The following is a 23,178-nucleotide window of genomic DNA, read 5'->3' as shown; positions in this document are numbered from 1 at the left end:
AGTCCCAAGGGGCCCGTGGATGGGCCCCTTTTGACTCGCGGGGCCCTAAACGGGCCCCTTTTCCCCAAGAAACCTGGCTGGTCAAAATGCTTCCAGAGGAGCACTGTACAAGTACCGCATGACATCATGTCACGAGGACCCGCTTATAGAGTCCCGCTGCGGCACCACTGTCTGTATTGTCACAGAGTGACTGTGCATAAGAGGGAGGACGAGGGTCACCGGCTCCTCCGACCAACCCCATCCAGCTCCAGCCCACCCCCAGCACAGCAGCCTCTGCCACTGACTGCCAGGCTTAAAGCTTGCCACCAGCAGCATGCATCGGTGGCACCCAGCAAGGAGCAGAGGGACAGGCCAAGGCAGAGTCTGGCTGAGTGAGACAGTGACCGAGGATCCAGATCTCAGGGAACCACAGCAGCCAGGCAGGTAGGGTAAAGTACTGTGCTATTCTCAACTACTCTAATATAGATTGAATTATGTAGGATTTATTTTTTATGGTATATGGGGTCTGGGAAGTGGACAGGACTGCCTTATATTACAAGCATATAGTAATATACATTATGATGATCATGATATTATTAGTACATCAATCCAGGATGATGGTATTTTCATGTTAGGTACTTGTAATATACTATAATGCAGTCCTGTCCACTCCCCACCTACCATTACAAAAATAAATCCTCTAGTGTACTTTAAAAAAAAAAGGGGGGGGGGTGTAATGGTGATGACTTATCACCATCATTGTACTCAGCTGAGCAGTCACAAACAATACTGGGCATGGCCACACCACTACCCCCACTGCAGATGCCACCTCGCAGCTACCTTCTAATCCTTAGCACTTCTCAGGCTTATGTGATGTATTCAATGGATAAGGAGGAGTAAAACCTTAGGGTATTAGGTTTAGTTTGGGTTTTGGCATTAGGGATAAGGTATTAGAGTTGGTGTATTAGTTTGGGTTTTGGCATTAGGGATAAGGTATTAGGGTTGGTGTATTAGTTTGGGTTTTGGCATTAGGGATAAGGTATTAGGGTTGGTGTATCAGTTTGGGTTAGGGTATTAGGGGCAGATTAGGTGTTTGAGTTGGGGTATTAGGGATGGTGTAGGGTTTAGCGGTTAGGGTATTAGGGTTAGAGGTTATGGTTAGTGTCAGGTTTGAGCTTAGGGTTGAGTTAGGGTCAGGATTAGGGTAGGGATGCTTTGCATGAATCAGGAACGCAAATAAAGTGCTGTGCATTGTTTGAGGTAGGGGGGCCCAAAACTGGTTTCTTGCCTAGGGCCCCATGAAGTCTAAATCCAGCTCTGGCTGCAGTACATAAAGGGGTGCTGCTGTGTTGTCCATGAATGGCCTGGGGCTGCAGTACATAAAGGGGGGATGCAGTGCTGTCCTTTCCATCAAGGGGCTAGGGTTGCAGTACATAAAGGGGTGCTGTGTCATCCAGGGGTGCTCTTCCCCAGTGTAAAAATATAAAAAGTTAACTAAAATTAATAATTATCATTCCACATAAAAAATAAAAAACAAATATATATATATATTTTTGTGTGTGCTAGCTACACTATTACTTCTAATGTGGAGTTTATCATCCATGTATTTGTGACTCTGCAGGTTGTTCATCCGCACTTCCCAGGGGTGCTTTGTTGTCCATAAAGGGGTGCTGTGTTCAGGGGTGGATTGGGCCCCTGGGAAAGTTCCCGCTGGGCCGGTCCCATTCTCCCCTCTACCTGACCGGCTACCACTGCCTGCAAGCCCGGGCTGGCGGCCACTATTCCGGGATCTGTGGGGTGGGTTATCTAGAGCCGCCTGCAGCCGCATGTGCATGGCTACCTGCGGGATGCAGACAGGAGGAGGCAGGCAGTGGATGTTCGTCGGTTGCTCTGTGTGCTATACAACACAATCAGAGCAGCCACCAGCTCCGCCTCTTTGTGTACCTCTCAGTCTCGGCAGTTGTCAGGTGCGCACGTGCTGAGCAGTGCATACCACAGCAGGAGCCAGCTCATAGAATTGATGGACTAGAGTCAGACCAACGAAAGAAAGGTATGTTTGGAGGCGGTGCCGGTGGGGGTGTGGGGAGCGTGTGTATTGAAGGTGCGGGAATGCTGGGAGAGCTAGCATTGAAGTGGCCGAGGGAGGGAGAGGGGGGAGGGGGGGAAGAGTGATGAGAGAGGTGGATATTGAAGTGGGAGAGGGGGTAGGAGTGCTGGGAAAGGTGGAAATTGAAGTGGGAGGGAGGTAGGAGTGCTGTGAGAGGTGGACAATAAAGTTGCCTTAGGCAGGGTAGAAGTGCTGAGAGAGGTGGACTATTGAGTCAACATAACCAAGTTTTGATATCTGGTCAGGTCTAAAAAGAATTGCCTATAATTAGAGACTATAGCGTTGGGATGTATCTTCCGGCACATGCAGGGACAGGGGGAGCCCGTCCCTGCAATGTGCCCAGAGTACTGCCAGGTATACTGCGCATGCACAGTCCCGCTGACTGCACATGCACAGCCGCCATTGCCAGAGGAGGGTTTATATGGATCTCCTGGTAAGTTTTGCGATGTGTAGACTATTGGTTACAATGGGCTTAGGCCATCTTCAGATGGCGTTAGCTGCGGGGGCCAATCTCCGGAATGCATCGCTTCCTGCAAGTTGTTACATTTGGGAATATTGCATCCTCCATAGAGACCTAAGGGGGAAGTCGTTGCCAGCGGGAATGGAGGGATCGCAGCAGTTATCGGAGATATCTGCTGCGGTCTCTCCTATATACATCTGAGGGGATCTTAATATTTGCGGTTAACCCCCAAAAACTGGTGTTTTGGGGAACTATGCCACAAATATGTAATGATGGGCCCTCTAGAGTTACACTTCCCCCCAACCAACACCCCAGCAGCAACCAGAGACACACTTCCCCCGCTTAACACCCCAACTTCACCAGGACCTACATACACCATTACCTGCCCTACCCACACCCCAGCAGCAACCAGAGTTATACTCCCACCCCTCTGACCAACACCAGCATCACCCAGAGACACATTTACGCCCTCTACCAACAACCCAACCCCAGCAGCACCCAGAGTTACCCTCCCCACTTGACCAACACCCCATTACCAGCAGCAGTTACACACTCCCCCACCCTCCCTTACCTAACATGAGCAGCAGTTACACCCCCCCCCTCCCCATACTAACACCCCATCACCAGTAGCACTTACAAACCTTATATGGGTAAAACTGTGTGCGGGCATATTTCTTTTTTGATCTCAGTCTAGTTAAAAGCGGTGAGAAGTTGAGGTTGACCAAATGTGTTATTATCATTAGAAAGAGTGATGCCTAGATTTGCGATGGGCGCCAATAAAATCAGAACGCTGACAGAAGGCATCCTACTGAAGTGACCACAGAATCTGCCATATTAAAATTTAGGACTACTGACTTTCAATAATTGATCTTAAAGATTCACCACTGGCCAAAGATCTTAAATGTTTTCAGAAGGATTGTGAGAGAATTGACAGGATGTGTAATTATGGGAAGTTGGTTGTACCAAAAAATGGCGAGTTTAAACTCCCCTATACCCATTCTAAATCCTTAAACATTAAAATGGAATTTTATAGCCCTAGTAAAAGCCTCCATACAGAATATAAATGACAGTGGAGTCAGTGGGCAGACTGCTATTGGAGATAACACTGATTCTGAAAGACTGGCTTTCATTTTGATCAGCAGCCTATATAGTGCAAGAATTTTGATTAGGCAGAAAGGGCTCACTCCCATGTACCCCACTGTCATGATTAAAAGCCTATTCTGCACCTGTAGACAGTAATTAGGCTTGGTTAAATAATTTGAAATACAATAGATGAGGTCAATGACTTTTATGTTCTTATTACAGGTTCCTTGACTGATCTTTGTGAATTACACTATGGAGGTATGCCTTCAAGACATTGGCAATCATTTTGAAAAAGAGTTTAATGCCAATATTCAGTAGATAAATTAATGTTATATCTTGCACAGTGAGGGGTCCTTACCTTAATTTGGAAGCACAGTGATGAGAGCTCATTAAAGGCCTGAAGCATAATAGGAATACTTTTGTCCTTAAATGCTTTATAATAAAATATAGGATGCTTAAAAATGTTGAGTACTGTAGCTTCATGAAGGCTTGCTTTTTTGTAAATAAAAATGGGCTTTAACCCAAATCGGGCTTTGATTCAGGAGGAGGGGATTTTGGGTCTCCCGAATAAGGATTGCATATTAATCAGGTGTGTTATGTCAGTGTATTGCGATCAATGTATATCCTGCGTGTGTAGGATAATTAGATGTATGGAATAAAAAAGGGTGTCCCAATGGGGTCTTAATGTGTCACATGGACCAGATTAGTACTCAAAGGACCACAGGCTTGAACATACTGCAGACTAGGAACCAAATGCTCAACTATCTGTCTCGACCTCTCAGTTTTTGGTGATCTTTTTTGGTTCAGTAGATTATCCAACATTTCATATCAAACCAATTCCCAGCTGTAGATATTGAGCTTGTGAAATACCTATTCTGGAGTTTCTGGTTAGTGGAAACCTGATCCACATAGTACTACAGCATGGCTCAATGTAAATACCTAATTTTGAATGGGTATCCTTGGTGGTATCCAAAATACCTTGCCTCTACTTGAACCTTTGGGGTTCTTGAATATGTATCCCCGGATTGTATAATACTTGAGACGTAGAGAGTTAAAAATGCAGAATGAGTGACATAATGTAGTTAATCCAATGTTTTTAATGCCCCCATGCCACCACCACATGGAGAGATGACCACTGACATTTAGGGGAAGTAGCCAGCATCTTCTTACATGTGACAATGCTGGCTGCTTATTCTCCATGTCAGTGTTACACAGGGAGTGTGGTGCTATGATGTCAATCAACATGCACCCAATTTCAAGAGCCTAGGATGCTGCCCCCACCTCCAACAGGTCTAGAGTATAAAGGCTTGGCCACAGTTTTGAAGACTTCACCTTTAAGGAATAGCCAGATAAGAGATATCATCAGCAGCATTCAATTAATTCCTACCAATGAGATATAACTTGCTACACAACTGTATGCTCTTTTGTACTTCATTGTAGATAAATGGTCATTATATACTGAGATCCTTTATGAAACATATTTTTGTTGTTATAGGGTTCTGAGTAACATAGAAACATAGGGGTAAATTTACTACAGTGAGTTTTTAGAAGTGAGTTTTAAAAGTGATGTTGCACATAGCAACCAATCAGATTCTACTTAACATTTAACTAGCACTTTCTAGAAGATAATAGCTAGAATCTGATTGGTTGCTATGGGCAACATCACTTCTAAAACTCACTTCTAAAAACTCTCACTTTGGTAAATTTACCCCTAAATATTTTTATGCCATTGTATGTACTATAAGCGAAGACTTCTAAGGACTGACACAGCAAAGCAGCAGCAGGAGAATATTCTACAAGGAAAATTGGTCTAGCAGCTGCATTCAAAATAGATTGTAGAATGTAAAAGTTTGGCTAGATGGAGACCAATAAGGAAAATTTGCAATAGCCAATGAAGAAGATTGTGGGGCCTATTCATCATCACTTAATTTTCACAAAAGCAGGTGAAAATGCACATTTTTTCACCTGCAATTGTAAAAATTAAGTTATCGGGCCATTCGTCAAGAAGGTAAGGCAGGAGATATCACAGATATCTCCTACTTACCTTCCTCTCGCAGAATGGTCCGCAGTCCCCATACACTAGTATGGGGACAGTATTCATAAAGCTCCGAAAATATTATATTTTCGGAGCTTGACTGCAGGAGCATTCGCCATCTTCAGATAGTGAATGCTCCTGCTCCGGTATCGCAACCCTCTCCTTCCCTATGGGAAGGAGGTCCGGGTCGGGAAGAGGGATCCTTTCGGATCCCTCTGAACCTGTCTGACTCCTTCCGCTGGACGTCGGGGCTCTTGTGCGCATGCGTGACCTGTAGGTCGCGCGTGCGCACTCCCGTCACTGCTCCAACAGTAGCAGTGAAAATATTCACTGCTACCAAAAAGGAGCAGTGATGCCGCTCGCAAGGACAGTTGATTTTGCTTCAGATGTCACCGCGCCGGAGCAATGATGAATTGCTCCAGCAGCCGTGGCGAATTAGAATGTTAATTATCGGGACCCCGATAATTAACATCATGAATAGGCCCCTATGAGAGCTTGAATTAGGTTTTGCACTGTCTTTGCTGTTATCACTGTTTTAGTTGTTTAGATTGGTTGCTATGTGCAACATCTCCACTTCTAAAAACCTGTACTTTAGTAAATATACCCCTAGCTCTCATTGGGTTGCAGATCCTGAATGCTGCTCTAAATCAGGCACCCTGCTAGCCAGTTGCAGGAACTCTCCACTAGTGTATGGTGGCTCAGGTGCCGGGAAGGGGTGCCATGTATTGGGCAGCCGTGACGGTACACTCTGAGTACATAGTTACAGCCCTAAGTAGAGTGAATATGTTGTGGACAATGGAGTAGGTGCCCCTTCAGTGCTGGAGCCCGGCGGCAGGCACCTCCATTGTCTCCCATAGTTCTGCCCCTGATCAATATACTTATGTTGACCATAGATACTGCAATTTTGCAGCAGATTTGTAATATAAAAGTATACTTTATAAAAAGTAACTTTAAATGGGGCTTTGGGCATTTTGATTGGATGTCAGGTTTTTAATTAAACATAATCCCCTGGAAATCACCATTGACTGTATCTACTACCTAGAACTGTGCATACTGTAAGTGACAAAATAATGTTTAATGTCCTACCTTTTGGTGCCGGTGTAGGTGGAATGCCTAAGTAGAGAGTATTTACTACTTTGATTCTACCAGTCCGATGGCCTGCTGCACAGGTTACGTTTGTATTAGCACAACTGGAAATCTTTAGTAAGTAATTGTAGCTGGCGTTAAAAGTTCCATCTGTATTTCCTACAGTTTGAGAGTCATTCTCCGGTTGCAGAACTCTACCACATGCGACCAGCGAGACATTCACAAATTCTGGATAGAATTCTTTCAGTGTACACATTACAGAAACTTCATCTGTGTCATTATGATATTCAGAATTTATAACCATCTGTGGAGCAGCTAGATATGGATAAGATAAATTGGTTAGCTCAAGAGGTTACAGAAAATTACTATTGTGCATCTGACTATCTATATGATCTATGGTCGAGGTAATGTGGCCAATCAGAGTACTTTGGGCGTTCAAAGTGATTAGTCAGTAACCAGATCTGTTTCCAAATTTGCCACAAGTTGTGAATTAAATTGTAGAGGGCAGATCACTAGACAATAAAACTGAACAACCTGATTTTAAAAGGCTAATGATTTGAAGACCTCTCATCATTGTATACAAATACTGATGTGATAGCTGCCAAACCACTGAAAATTGATATACAGTATGTTACAAACTATTTTGAATAATCTGGGAAATATATGAAGCCGTATACGGTTTCCCTAGTTATTACTTTCTATAAGAAACTGAGAATTTTGCTATTTAATGACATAAACATTCAATAAAGTCATAATAATCAAATAAGTTGCAAATAAATAGTCAGAACTGTAATCTATCATATGGAGCTTCAATTTAATGGCTGAATACAGAACATGTAGTATTGAAGATGCACATATGGGGGTAATTCAATTCAGCGGGAATTGAATATCAACGGGAAGGAGTTCCCGTAGCTATTCAATTCATCGCGCTGTTAAGCCAACTAAAGGATTTCTTCTGACACCCTCCACAGAGTAAGAGCAGAAATCCAACTAAAGTGCCAGCCGCAAGGCTGTTTTTCAGCATAGTACGGCACTAACAGCTGCACAGCCGGCACTTTAGTCTGAGAATGCCGTTTCTCGCGACTAAACAGCCAGGTTAAGTTGTGAGAACCGGCATTCTCTGACTTATGTTGTAATAGTCAGACTAACCAGCTCCCTGAATTGAATAACTCCAGGACCAACTTCCCAGTGCTATTCAACTCGCACTGAATTGAATCGCCCCAATTGACTAAAAAGATTCCTTTAGGGTTTAAAGTACGTTTTCCCAGTACTGCAATGCCATTTGTTTTATGTATCTTTCTTAGACCAAATGATGCAAGGTTCCCAAGGATCACTTTATAATGCACTAAATATAAACTTTCACAAAGTCGTAATGTAATTATTCTGTGAAAAAATACTGACAATATTATACAATGGGTCAGTGCCTTAGCTAGCACTCCTGGCTCTGGGTGCAGGCCATGCGCATGACGTTGCAAGGGGAAGCGGTGTGACCGTCTGGAGCAGTGGTGTAACTATAAATTTTGCTCTCCCATGCCAAAAAAGTTTCAAGCGCCCCCCCGCCCAAAGATCAAACACACACAAAGACTACGTTTAAGGTGTGTGGTTACATGATACAGCAACGTGCCTTACACATTATGACATACTAAGTAATGCCACTTATAACACATTATGCCACACCGGAGTGCCCCTTACAGCACATTATGCCACACAGCAATGCCCCTTACACATGCCACACAATAATGCCACATATAACACATAATGACATACAGTAAAGCCCTTATAACAAATTTATGCCATGCTGTAATGCTGTAATGCCCCTATTTCACATTATGCCACACTGTAATGCCACATACAACACATTATGCCATTCAGTAATGCCACATACAACACATTATGCCACACAGTAATGCCCCTTACACATTATGCTACACAGTAATGCCCCTAATAGCACATTGTGCACACAGTAATGCCAAATACACATCATGCCAAACAGTAATGCCCATTACATCCCACCCTGACAGATCTACTTCACCAACCCTCCTCTCTGCTCCTGCCAGTCTGTCACCTCAGCTCAAGACAGGTTTCACAGTTTTTATGTCCGTGTAGAACCAGATTATTGGGAACATAGTTTATAACCTGTAAACTGTGTGTATCAAGTTAGTGCCCCTTATACAGTGCCCCCTGTAGTTGTGCCCCAAAATGCAATGCCCCATATACTAGAGTCCCTTATGCAATGCCCCCTGTAATAGTGCTCCTTATGCAATGTCCCCTATAGCAGTGCCCATTATGCAGGGCCCCCTGTAGTTGTGCCCCAAAATGCAATGCGACCTATACTAGTGCCCCTTATGCAATGCCCCCTGTACTAGTGCCCCTTATGCAATGCCCCCTGTAATAGTGCCCATTATGCAGGGCCCCCTGTAATTGTGCCCATTAAAGTAGTGCCCTCTGTAGTTGTGCCCATATGCAGTGCCCCCTGTAGTTGTGCCCCTTCAAGTAGTGCCCCTGTAGTTGTGCCCCTTCTAGTAGTGCCCCCTGTAGTGCCCATTTTAGTAGTGCCCCCTGTAGTTACCCCCAGTGGTGAGCCCCCTGTAGGTGCCCCCAGTAGTGAGCCCCCTGTAGTTGCACCTAGTTTATCCCAATAGTGAGCCCCCTGTAGTTGCCCTCAGTAGCGAGCCCCCAGTAGTGAGCCCCCTGTAGTTGCCCCCAGTAGTGAGCCCCCTGTAGTTGCCCCCAGTAGTTACTCCCCCCCCGCATGCACACACAAACACACACACACACACAAAAAAAAAAACACTTACCTTTATCCCCGCTCCAGTGCTGCTGCCGTTCATACCCCGGTGTCCGTTCCTCGGCACTATGGGAGTGACGTCATGACGTCACTCCCATAGTGCTCTGCGGGACCCGGAAGACGGAGCTCACTCCTGAGCTCCGTCCCCGGCGTCCGCTCCTCAGCACTATGGGAGTGACGTCATGACGTCACTCCCATAGTGCCCTGCGGGACCCGGAAGACAGAGGGAGCTCCATCCTCCGGCTACCGCCGGGGGTTTGAATAGGAGCCGGGCGCCCACTGGTAACACACTCAGCGGGTGCCCGGTAGATGGAGGGTGCAGGGGGTGCGACCGCACCCCCTGCACCCTCCGTAGTTACGGGAGTTCCGCCACTGAGTGGCGTAACTACTGCCCGCGACACCCCCAAGCTACCCAGCGCCTCCAAGCCACCGCGGGGGCAATAGTTACGGCCACTGGTCTGGAGCATCCTAAGGACACTCCAGGCAGCACTGCTGCAGAGATTCTGGCAGCGGGGTGCCGTAACGGGCACCCTGTAGCCAAATGCAGGAGATGTGGTTGAGCAGCAGTGCCGCCCACAGAGCGCTGCGCACTGCTTGCACACCCCTAGTAACGGTCCCACCAGGGGTACACTGATAGCATATATACAGTATAATCATTCTCCTATATGCAGTATCTGAGTAGCTCATACTATACCCATACTATAGTGGGTATTAGTCTCTTCCTCCACACTATAATATGAATATGTCCATTTTATAAACTCCTGTGTGTTTTGGATCTAAGAGCTTGGATCTAATGGGTTCTCATACTGAGATTGGGATAAATGTGTGATGAAAAACTAGGTAGTGCTTGTGGCCTTGTTTGTTATGATGTCTTGTTTAATATTACCTTGGACAATGAGATGAATAGGTGGAGCAATCAGTGTCCTAGTAGGAGGCGGTATTGTGGTAGTGATGGTACAGTTATACAGTCCGTTGTCTTCTACTTTAGCTTTAGCAATCAGCAGTGACAAACCAGTACGGTTTTCCTGCACTGCATTTTCTCTGTCCCCTGGGAAATGTGATACTCTTACATGTCCAGGTTTATTGGAGATCCTCCAGTATAGAGAGTATTGCTGCAGAGCCAATGTGTCTAAAGAGCAGTTCAGAATAACAGGGCTTCCTCTGAGCACAATCACTTCAGACACGGGGGTTTCACAGGCTGTGGATATGAAAATAATAAAATACATATTTTAATATTACTGATGATTATATTCTATCATACAATATGAGTTATAACTAACACATTTCAGATTTCTGGATGGCAAACAATAAGTGCTATAATCACTAATATACTAATTATCCTACTGTAATTTATTATTAGGATATTAAAAGTTATAGAGCAGTTCGGTGACCACATAAAGGGATAAGCTGGGATGTCAGTTGCTTTTATACTGATAAAATAAACTACAATAACTTTTAATATCCATAATAAATTATAGAAGACATTTGTGTCATTCTTTATAATACATATGTTTTCCCAATCAAACTTGAAGTGACAAAATCAGAGCTAATCATACAGATATGGTTGACCTATGAATTGTTATTAATGTAGGACCTAAATATTATGCAGCACTTTACTCTTCATCAGTCACATCAGTGCCATCTCAGTGGACATTACAGTCTGTGCAGGGGTAGATGCACTAAGTCTTGGAGAGATTTAAAGGGGAGAGAGATGAAGTTCCAACTAAACAGTTACTGTCATTTTTCAAACACAGCCTGTAACATGACAGTTAGGAGTTGATTGATTGGTTCTTTATCTCTCTCCAAGGTTTAGTACATCTCATATTCGCTACCAAACGGACATACAGTATGCACACTAGGGTCAATTTTGTAAGAAGCCAATTAACCTCTCCTACTTTTTTTTTTTACTGTAGGAGAGAACTGAAGCATCCAACGGAAACCTACATAATAATGGGTGGAGCATACAAACTCCACTCAGTCCTATATTTGCAGGACTTTATACATCTATTAGCATAATTGGTTTTGGAAGATACTGATATAATGTTTGTAGCACACAGGTTGTCAATTTTTTGCCTGGAGGTAAGCATATAGTAATCCCCACAATTTGTGACCCAGCTTTAAAAAGTGGTTTTAGGCAAAGAACACAGGGGTTAATTTATCAGAGGGTGAGAATATGGAGAAAATGGGGCTGACTCAGAATCACACACCCACTTTCAATGCCTGTGGTGATTTCAAACACACCACCATCAGCGCACCATTGCGCTCACCATTGTCCTCACCATTGACACTTGCACCAGTCTACGGCAAGTACAGTGTCTACTTCTGATATCCCACTGAATATAGCTCTGTAGGCTTAGAGCCGGATTAACAATGGGGCGGGTGGAGCTGCAGCTCCAGGCCTCCCCATTAAAATAGGCAGACAGGATCTGCATTAGACTGGAAAAAAATATTTCCTGTTACAGCCTACCAGTTGCCGTCCGGCCGAGGCCAGTCTGCCCCGTCACTCCCTCCATACTGTTCGTAGTTCAATCACCGGGCATACTGTGTTACACAGAGACACATCGCTGCAGCACAATGGAAGGCTTCACTAGCCCGTCCCTCCTGCTCTCCATAGTGTCACGTGCTTGCGCTGCCTCCACTCCACGTGGTCCTCCACTCCGCGTGATGTCATGTACACAAGCATTCCAAACACACAGCAGCAGTAATACACACATCATCCCTTTTGTATAAAATCCATCTGCCTGCCCGGTGCACGGTTACTATGGAGAAGGGGAGAAGCACTCAAAGCTGCAGCCGGAGGTGGACCTTATCCTCCAAAAGGTATTGCCTCACACTGGCCAAAGCACAGCTTTAATAAAGCCTACATTGCTGAGACAGCCCACACGCAGTACCCGGACTGCAGAGACTCTGCCCCACAACCCCATCTCCCTCATCTCCATACAATCAAACCCCGATCTCCCGCTACTGCCAGTACCCTCCTTCCCCCTCCCCACACTTACCTGTTCCTGTCTACTCACCTTCCCTCCCACCAACCTACGTTACTGTTGACTATTCATTGCATTCACAACTTGTTTTACACCCTTTGTTTTTTGCCACTGTATATTCAATTCTTATATGTATATTAGCTATTATGTCTTCCACAACACACATCTTTTTGCCGGCCACCACCAGCATCAGGCGTCTACCCATCACAATTTGGCCCTTGTCAAAGTTGCTCAAAGCTGTACGCTTGCCCATTTTGCCTGCTTCCAAAATCAGTTGCTGATATATATAGGTCCTCCTAGTCTGCCCTGTCTTCCAATGCGCATGCATGTCAATTCAATGCAAATGGCGTCACCAACCATCTGGACCTCCCACTTTACTTGGGAAGTGAGAGGCTGCAGGTGTCTTTGGGAGACCCCTCAGTAAAGGATCCTAAGGGGTATATTCAATTGGGCGCGAGGTTTAGCGAGCCTAAAACCTTGCGCCCCTCACGGCCAATTTCGGAATGCCGCGGGTATGCGTTCTTACTGGAGAGGGGGCTGCTGGGAGTCTCGGGGGCTCCTGGGAGGCTCCAGGGGCTGGTGGGTGCGGCAAGGGCTGCTGAGAGATGTAGTTCTCCCAGCGCCCATTACAGGGGGACACACTGACACCGGGACACAAACACACACACTCATACACACACACACTTACAAACACCACACACACTCACATACTCACCCCTGCTGCAGAAGAGCCAGCTCCCGACGCAAGATGAAAAAGACAGCGCTGCCGAAGGTAAGTAATTAAGGACTAATTAAGCTAACTGGATACTTCCAATTGCTTAATTACTCTTCAGGGGGGGTGCCGCGGGGGTGTCAGAGCAAGTCCCGGTGATTTTACCCAAAATCAGTGATTTTCGGAATAATCACGCTTGCTCAGGAGGTGCGAGAATTAAAACCTCCCGGTGCGTGTTTTTAAAAAAAACACGCACCTAATAGAAAAGCATTCCGCACCTGCAGGAAAAACGTCGCAGGTGCGGGTTTTTTGCTATTCTCGCAGCCTATTGAATATGCCCCTAAGTGGCCCTGAATATAGATAGATAGATATTTACAGTATTTATGTATTATTTGTGTCACTTCCTTTTTTTTTTTGTTCTCATTCTGGTGTCTACATCTGATTGTTTTTCTCAGTATAGCTATTAATAGGGTAAGTTCTCATTTTTATATAGAGAGATTTCACATTAATGACCTTACTAAGTGCTTTTTTTTTAGTCAGATTATGGTCACGCTAACAAGGGATGTTTCGCTTTGTGCAGGCCACAACCCCACAACACTGGTTACACTTCACTACTCACCTCCCCATGGCGCTAATCACTCCCCGTGGTGGCACACACAATAGGCCCATTATATATTTCAGCTCCAAGCCCACATGGACCTTTATCTGGCACTGTCTGTAGCTGTGGCTCTGTGTCTGAGAAAGCAGCCGCATTTACTGACACGCCACCGCAACACTCCCATAACATGCCCCTGAGGCAGACTATTTTTTGTGTGCCCTTCAGGGCACCTCCCAGTCACCATCTAGGAACAATAATAAAAAATGGTTTTACCTCGTCGTTCCTAGCGCCAGCGCTTCTGTACACAACAAACATTTGTGCACAGCAGATGGAATGATGCAGTGAATTACGCCATGCTGCTAAATGCAGCATGGAACGCTACATAGCACCGTCGTACACCGCATCATGCAGTGTGTACAGACGGTGCAATGTATCGTTACATTGTGTCGTTCTGTTGATGGGTACACTATTGTGTAGTATGTACCCAGCTTTAGAGTCAAGGAATTTACAGTAATTTCTAATTGTGTCGCCTGCTAAAGTGAATCAGGCCAATATATATAAGTCCACAGCATACAGTATGTACAGTTAATTTAAATGAAGTTTTGAAATGTATTAATTTGAGTCATACAGTATTCAAACATAGTAAAATAACCAAAGTTATCAGAATGGAGGGAGTTGCGCAGTGAAGACGACTGGTACTTCCTATCGATCAAGTGGATTTATGTTATTAAGAGGAATATATACGTATAAAAATGCACTTACAATAGTGACACCTTTTAAGACAACTTTGAAATAAGAGTTGGATGCTGACACAGGTGGCGGAGGAGAAGTAATTTTTATAAAGACGTTATAAATTATGTTCAAGATTATTGTGTGGATGATGACCATTGTTATTTATATAAACTGATCCTACTTCAGAGTTCAGAGTAACAAATGCACTTAGGATCGCTATTGGAATATTCTTTGCATCATGCTATGACCTCAAAGGATTAACTTGATTTTCTATGTATAAAATTTTTTTCAGTTGTTTACACAATATACATACATATTTGATTTTTTTCAAGAATCTTTCGTTTTATTTTACAGTAATTTTTAAATATTCAACAGGTTCATATAGAGATGATGCTGCAATTAGTTTAAAGGCAAAACTAACCTAGTTTTGGCTTTAAGGAAATTGACTCTTTAAATCTAATGGCTGACATGCTGGTTTCCTCAAGTCACGGGCTATTACATTTGGATGTTTTAAAACATTAATCCTTATGTGCCTGATATATATTTATTAAATAACCTGTGTCAAATTCATCCTTCACAATGTTTTCTGTTTCAATAATGTTTTCTATAAAAAAAATTGGTCTACAGTAGTACATAGCATGGGTGGCTAATTTATTTACAGGGTGTTGGGAAATTCATTATACACAGTACTTGGCAAAATAGCCCTTTCTTTACATCAAATTTTTTTTGTAAAAGATTCAGGGCTCTATTTATCAACATTATTTTTACTAAAATAATGTGAGAAAGGGTGTTTTCACACCCTTCTCACAATATTATAGTTTCACCTAAAGTTACTAAGGGGCAATTGGAGTAAAATTTGTAAAATTCTACTCCAACCCCTAATTATCATTTATTTTAAGTAGTCAGATCGCATTTCCCATCATTGTAATGGGAAATGCGATCTGCCTGGTAGTTACTAAAAATAATTTGTGAAAAAAATACCGGGAGAAGCCCTGTGATAATAATGCCACCTGGAGGTGGCATTATCCAGGGTCTTCCCCGGTTACCGGACTTCTGCTCCGCTCTAACAGGCAGAGCAGAGCCCAGAGCCGGCCGCAGTGATCAGCTGTGTGGTCTAAACAGACCACACGCTGATCTCAGCTAAAAAAAAATATATATATAGTGAAAAAATAAACTTACCTGAGTCCAGGGACCGGAAATCGAGGCTCCGGAGATGTCCTCCCTCCGGTCATCAGGTGACCGGGTCCCAGTGCACGATGGGATGTCAGCTGACCGGAGCCATGGAGGACATATCACTGGAGCCCCGATCACTGCAGGTAAGTGCAATTAAGTGAGGGGGGGGGTCGCAGGGGGAGCCACGAGGGGGGTCACGATCGTGGGGGGCATGGCTTAGAGACGTGGGTGTGGCTTAATGCGGCCGGTCGGTGCATGCGCGCACACTTGTCACGGTATTTTTTGCAAAAATACCGTGAATAGTGTGCGGAGGGGATTCGCAGGGACAGAGCTTTATCACAAGCTCTGTCCCTGCAAGGGATTTTTAGTAAATCCCTGTGATATTGCCTGAATTCGCAAAACGAATTCAGTCGATAATATCACACTACAATCTGCATTCAAAATGCGGATTGTAGTAAATAGAGCCCTCAGTGATAAAAACTTGTTGTTGGGGTCAGGCAATGAAGATAAACACTTTTAACAATTTTTTTTATGAGTCTTAGGGGTCTATTTACTAAGCAGTATTAGGACAGAGTGAAAATTGATAAGGTGCCAGCCAATCAGCTCCCAACTGTCATTTTTCAAACACAGCCTGTGAGATGGCAGTTAGGAGCTGATTGGCTGGCACCTTATCACTTTTCACTGTCTTCTAACACTGCTTAGTAAATAGACCCCTTAAGGTTTTTTGTTTATCTTAATGTTGCATCTATTGATAATAACTATCTTAAACTACATATCAGCACATATTTCAAAATTGTTAAAATTCTGAAAACAAAGATCATAACATAATATAGTACAATGGGCTTCAATCAGAGGTTTTTTTTGTTATTGTGAGTATGGATGAGGATTTAATGTTTATACTTTATATGGTATGTTACAATATCTTTCTCTTCTGTCAAAGTTCTGGTAGGCAAAAGCTGTGGTCAGATTCTTGCAAAATGTTATCCTGTTTGGTTAAACATGTTTTTAAGGGGATCAGTATGACATACCACCGGATGCATGAAATACTGTTGATTCAAATCACGACGCCAGAAGACCGGCAACTGAAGATCCCGACATGTATTTTAACTATAACTAACCTTACCCCACCCTCCCCAACCCTAACCCTCCCTTAGGGGTGCCTAACCCTAACCCCCCCTTTCCCACAGCCTAAATCGAAGTCTCCCGGGGGGGGGGTGCCCCGTGGGGGGGGTGCCTAGCCCTAAGTCCCCCCCCCTGAAGCCCCTTATCTAACCCTCCCCCCCCGCGTGGCTGTCCGCTCCCGCCACACGGCTTACCTTCTTTCGGTATGCCGGGCATCAGGCTCCCGGCGTAGGTAAAAAAAGATTTCGACACCTGTCATTAGACCCCTGCCGGGATTAGACATTCGAAAAGCCGGCGGTCAGCATTTCGACCGTCGGCTTCCTGACTGCATCCCAGGCTGGTGGGCAAAGACTGTAGGCGGATACTTGGCCAATGATGATTACTGTGACCACATGCAGTCAAATATTCCCGTCGATCTGCTTCCTTGGTGCTGGTAGCGTGTAGGTATGGGGTGCTGGAACACTTATAATAATATAGGCACTATTTAAAACTTATCACACTTTTATGTTAGATCAATTACAAGCAAAATATATGGACTTAAAAGTAAAGTTAAAAGTCAATGTCCTGTCCACACACCCACAAAGAATGACAACGGCATTCTGGGAGTGGCCATGCGCGAGAGAAGATGGAGTAGCAGCAGCAAGGAGGATGAACTCACCGTAAGAATTAGGCAATCGGCAACTTCCCCCCCCCCGGTAAATGTGCCCCCCTGTGACATGACTATGCCCCCTGATAAGGCCACACTGCCTCAGCTCAGGGCGCCAAAAAAAACTCTCGCCTTGAGCTCCACAAAGTCTAGAACAGGCCCTGTGCATATTCATCCTTCGATAATCGGCTACTTGAGTAAGTCTATGGCAACACAGCATGGCAGACTGAACTGAGATACCGGAGCCATACTATTAGAGTACAGGAGCACAGACGCAGCCAGCGACACACCCAGAAAACGGCCATAACATGCCTGCATTTTTTTTGTCACCACTTCCCCATCAACACCCCCAAACAGTGCCTGACTGTCTATCACTCTGCATGAAGGTAGGCGCTGCAAGCAGCATCGCTAATGGAACTTGGCGCATGTGCAGTGAGAAGCATATGCATGCGCAGTTTACCGATAATCGCTGAATTGCGATAACATCAGTATAGCATACAACGCTGATTCAGGCACACTATTAACAACAGTGGACACAATTAAGAACATTGTTCAGAGTTATATGTTATTTATATGTTAAAGAAAAGAAAAGTTTTGCAGCGGCGCTTTGCGCTGGCGAGGGGGGCGCAGTGAGCCCCCTCAGCCGGCCGCATAACCAGTGGGGGCGCAATCAGCTTGATCGCTCCCCCCACAGGCATAGGAGACAGCTGTGGCTGCTTCAGAGCAGCCGCAAGTAGTCTCCCAGTGCAGTCCTGTGATGTAGGAGGGGGGGAGCAAGCCCGGGCAATTAGTATCGTTCCCCCCCCTCTCGGCGCTCCTGGTTGCATACATCGGCTATCTGAGTAACCTGAAGGTTACCCAAGGATGGCTGTGAAATTCACGCTTCTGGGGCCAGTGAAGCTGTGTCAGAAGATGCTGACACTGGCCTCGGCGCACCCAGAAAAAGGGCCAGACACGTCCCATTACCTGGTATGCTGGCTGTTGGCCGCCCCTTCCCCACCAGTCAATCAGGTTGCAGCTTATGGGGCACTGCGACCATCCTTGCAGCAGAGATTGGCACATGTGCAGTACAGATCCTGTGCTTGCGCCAATCGGCCACTATCGGAGTTGTATGAAAATTACCTGATTTGCGTACAACTTTGAATCAGGCCCTTTGGACACTATTGAGAGCTTTGGACACTTTTATGAGTAAAACATCTACTTTTATTACTTATATATATTTTGTTTTCAATTGCAAAAGCAACCCTCATAGAAACCTATAGGGCTGCTTAATGACCAAATTGACATAATATGCAAACATGTTACAACTTGTTACATGTTAAACATGTTACAAATCCATGATAGTAACATGTATACCATAAAATAAGATGCCAGAAATAGACAAAGCACATAATATTTGACACTACAATTTAGATAAATAGATTAGTAGCTTTTATTGCAGATGTCAACAGCAAAGATCTATTTGACCATATAATTATATTACTTTCTGGATGTCTTTGCAGGAAATATGTACTATAGTGCAGATAAATATAAATATACAAATTAAAAAAAATAAGAAATTATTTTAAGAAAGATGTCCAGTGTGTATCACTTTACTAAAGCATATAACAATAGCAACAGGCACTCACCTGCAAGTAATGTCATCCACAAAACTATCAGAATTTGTGTCATCTTATGAAAGAAGGAACAGTAGTGAAACTGCAGCCACTCATGGTGCAGCACTTATACATCACAATCAGACCAACCCATTGCCAAGCCTACAATAAACAGCACTCACTACTCAATGGATTGCAGAGGCTGCTTAGATGTCTATTGCATTTTCTTGTAAATGTTTAAACTTTAAACTTTAGATTTAACATAATTAATAAAGCAAACCATTGATAAAACAAACAAAAAATAAGAATAAGAATGTACGCTAACTTTGTACTATTTAATAATTATAGAATGCATACACTAATAAAACCATGCTCTGCCCTCTCCCTCCCATGCTAGACAAGGCACTTCTTCAATTCTGTTCTACCTGTAGAATATTGTGGAAGTTAGAGCATTTTCCTTCCTGACCCCACCGTTTTAGATGATACATATAACCACATTACTTTTGAAAAATCATTTCAGATAGATTGTGCAAATAAAAGCAAGGTATTGAAGGGGTTTTGTCTCGCTCCATGCAGGGGGGTATCTAGTGCTGACCAGGTTCGTGTTCAGCACCACCAGGAGTAACTTGTAGAACTATGCGCAGCAAGCTGTCAGACGTTTTTTTTTGTAAGAATTTCATACCCCCAGCTGTATAGTGTACAAGGGCTGAAGGAAAGATAACAAGGTTGCATTGAATTGGTGACATCATGCCATAACATGCACTCACATGAATACCCAAGCCAGCAGTTTGGGAGTCAGAGCAAGCATCTAGGAACATAGCCTACCTTGCCTAGAGTCTCAGAGCCCTCCCAATAGGGATCGGTATGAAATACCGCTGGAAGACTGTCAGTGAAGATCCCGACAGGTAAGTATTTTCACTATTTACTAACCTAACCCTCCCTTAGGGGTGCCTAACCCTAAGCTCCCCCCCAAGTGCCTAACCCTAACCCCCTGCTTAGTGACTAAACCTAACCCCCCCTTCCCCACAGCCTAAACCTAAGTCTCCCGGGTGGGTGCTTAACCCCAACCTCCCCCTGGGGGTGCCTAACCCTAACCCCCCTTCCCCTAGCCTAAGGTTAACCATCTTGGGGGGTGCCTAACCCTAAGTCCCCCCTGGGAGCCCCTAACCTAACCCTTCCCCCTATCAATGCCCCCCGCCCAGCTTACCTTCGATCGGTATGCCAAGCGTCAGGCTTTCGGAGTACGTAAAATAACAGGCGTCGGGAATTTGACACCTGTCATTGGACCCTTGCCGGGATTAGACATTCGGGAAGCCAACGGTCGGCATTTCGACCGTCGGCTTCTTGACTGCATCCCCTCCCAATATGCTGGGAGTTTCCTGGACGTCTGGGAGCAACGTGATAAAAAAAAACAAAAAACAGTAGGAATAAAAGTTGTTCTGCATATACAACTCCCTTGGGTGGTTGGTATGTAGGGCAGGGAAACACAGGGTGCATTATTTGAAATCTTTAAATTATTTTCATTAATAAAGAGGTCTCTTACTAATTAACTACTTGGGATGCTCCAGGGAAAGATGAACTGACACAATTCGAGTACTAAAATTTATTTAAAACCACAGCTGGGTTTAATTTGTGGTATACCAGGTGTTGTGGTGGGCACGGATAAGAGGTCTAGATCACAGGTTCTTAAACTCAGTCCTCAGGACGACACACAGTGCACATTTTCCAGGTCTCTTCACAGAATCCAAAGTGAAATAATTATCTCCACCTGTGGTTCTTTTAAAATTTGTCAGTGATTAATGACTACACCTGAGCACCTGCTGGGTGACCTGGAAAACGTGAACTGTGTGGGGTCCTGAAGACCAAGTTTGAGAACCACTGGTCTAGAGCACGGGTTCTCAAACTCGGTCCTCAGGACCCCACACAGGTCACGTTTTGCAGGTCACCCAGCAGGTGCACAGGTGTAATCATTACTCACTGACACGTTTCAAAAGGTCCACAGGTGGAGCAAATTATTTCACTTGATTCAGTGTGGAGATATGGAAAACATGCTAGATGATACCCTACAGTAGAGATGGCAGTTCCAGTGGATTATACTTTTCTCTCTTTGGCAATGACTCTAAAAGCTTATGCTTCTCAGGCTGTAGCAAAGAGGCTAGCCCCATACACACAGTAAAATTACATAACATGATGAATAGAATAATCTAGTAGTTTTATAAACCACTTAACTGACATAGTCGTATGGGATGCGAATGCAGCCATCTGTGCTTCAGCAGACAAAGGAGCTGATTCAGACCCGCTCGCTAGATGCATTTGCTCGCATTCTGCGTATGCAAATTCAGCGCACGCCCAGCAAGGCAGGAGATCGCAAGGCATTAGCACGCCTACTATGTCTTGGCGTGTTATCACTTTGTATATGCAGACGCCCACCAGCCATTCATAGGACGCCCACTTGCACACGTCATCTCCTGGAAGTGCATGAAAACATTGGTACATCGAGCACCATCAGATGCAATCGCAGCACTTGAGGTTGACTATACCCTGCCGCAAGCACTGCGATCACTTCAGTATGAAATCCCACCATGTGACGTGTACTATGACGCTGCCTTTTAATTATGCACGCCTCTGAAACGGCGTTGAAACACTCAGGCACGCCTGCATTCGCACCTCCACTCCCCCATTTCTAGTGGACTGTCTCTGTCACCACCCACAAACGGCTTCTCCTATCACTCATTCTGCTGGGCTCTCTATGCGCAATGAGCGAACGCATTTTGATCTTTCGCAGTGGTTTGCGCACACGCATTCCAATGCATGCGCAGATTGCAACTATCGGTCAGCTTCGAGAGTTCGCATCCTAGCGAGCGGGTCTGAATCAGCTCCAAAGTGCGACCACACCGTCCAGCTGTGTTTTTGAAGACGAAATTTGTTCTACACATGTGCAGATGGATCTCATCTTACTCCCTGGACTCTCCTGTTGACCCGGCAATTTCTGACTGGTTTTGGAAGGAAATATCGTCAGTTAAGTAGCTAGGGTAGAGGGAATAAGAGTATGGAGAAGATAAGATTCATAATATTAATGACATGCAATCTTACACAACAAATCACTACAAATATATGACAATAGCAATATGGTAATAGATAAGCAATAGGCAATAGTTCTATTTAGTAGTTAAACAGACCCGTTTATCCTAACTACTGCAGCCAGCACCTATTTAGCTAGGACTAAGGAAATGCAGTTTCTCAATTACTTCAATTCACTATATTCTAAACACACAATAACCTTCTCAAAAACACATATATAAATATAATTGAATAGCAAAATAGATTATTACTCAGCAAACTAGCAAAACCCCAGGCTGATCAGTAATTTACTTAAAGGTGAACACAGCGTTCTTTAGTTGGAGTATTCTCATGCTACAGTAGGTAGTCACTGTCCTATTCATGCATGTACTGTACTTGTAATCCACAATAGGTTAAGATAGTAGATTTAGCATTTAATGCTGATTTTTCTTGATTCCACTATTTAGTCATCTGTAATATTAATCTTTCTCTCAAAATAACTTCCTCTTTCAGCAGTTTGTTAATATGTGGAAACACTCTAGCAAATCCTCAATTTTTTTCCAGATTAACCAGATTCACTTTTGGACATAAGATTCCTTTGTGTGATAGGAAAAAAATCTGGGTGAAATTTACAAAGATCATCATCAATCGGAAGCACTCCACTCATTTGAGACCTCTTTTCTTCGAAATAAGTAAGTTTATTGCTAAACTTTTAGATTTTGGGTTACTGTACAAAATGTCAAAACTTTTTCTCTAGTTAACCAGACAAATAAGTAGTAAAACTAAAAACTGTTTATAAAATGGTCTCACTCCTACAAAAATGTTTTGGCATAATAATAATTGATGCACACTTTTTGAAAAGGTGGAGAGACCTTTGCAGTCGACTCAAGACGAAGTTGAAATTGCGGATCCAACACTTTAATGGGCCAGGGGGTCCCCTCCCTGACATCTTGGCTTTGACCAAAAGGCAACATCGACTTTTGGGGGCTTTAGATAGGAGGATAGTGGTGGAGGCAAA

At 44.2% G+C, this 23,178-nt stretch overlaps 1 protein-coding gene across 2 annotated transcripts in view; it reads right to left on the bottom strand.

Moving 5' to 3' along the window:
- LOC148529109 (uncharacterized) overlaps positions 1-19,178 on the bottom strand; it is an 89,955-nt gene extending 70,777 nt beyond the window's left edge. For both annotated transcript variants that reach the window (XM_088468872.1, XM_088468873.1), the window contains exons 1-3: positions 19,134-19,178; positions 10,425-10,736; positions 6,751-7,065 (exon numbers count right to left, since the gene is read on the bottom strand). In XM_088468872.1, coding sequence (XP_088324998.1) covers positions 6,751-7,065; positions 10,425-10,736; positions 19,134-19,176 — 670 coding nt within the window. In that variant the 5' untranslated portion in view covers positions 19,177-19,178. The remainder of the gene's footprint in view (positions 1-6,750; positions 7,066-10,424; positions 10,737-19,133) is intronic.
- Positions 19,179-23,178: the final 4,000 nt, after the last annotated feature.

This window comes from Taudactylus pleione, unplaced genomic scaffold (assembly GCF_031769625.1).
Source record: "Taudactylus pleione unplaced genomic scaffold, aTauple2 ptg000086l, whole genome shotgun sequence".
NCBI classification, from domain to species: Eukaryota; Metazoa; Chordata; class Amphibia; order Anura; family Myobatrachidae; genus Taudactylus; species Taudactylus pleione.
This window is presented reverse-complemented; position numbering and strand designations above follow the sequence as displayed.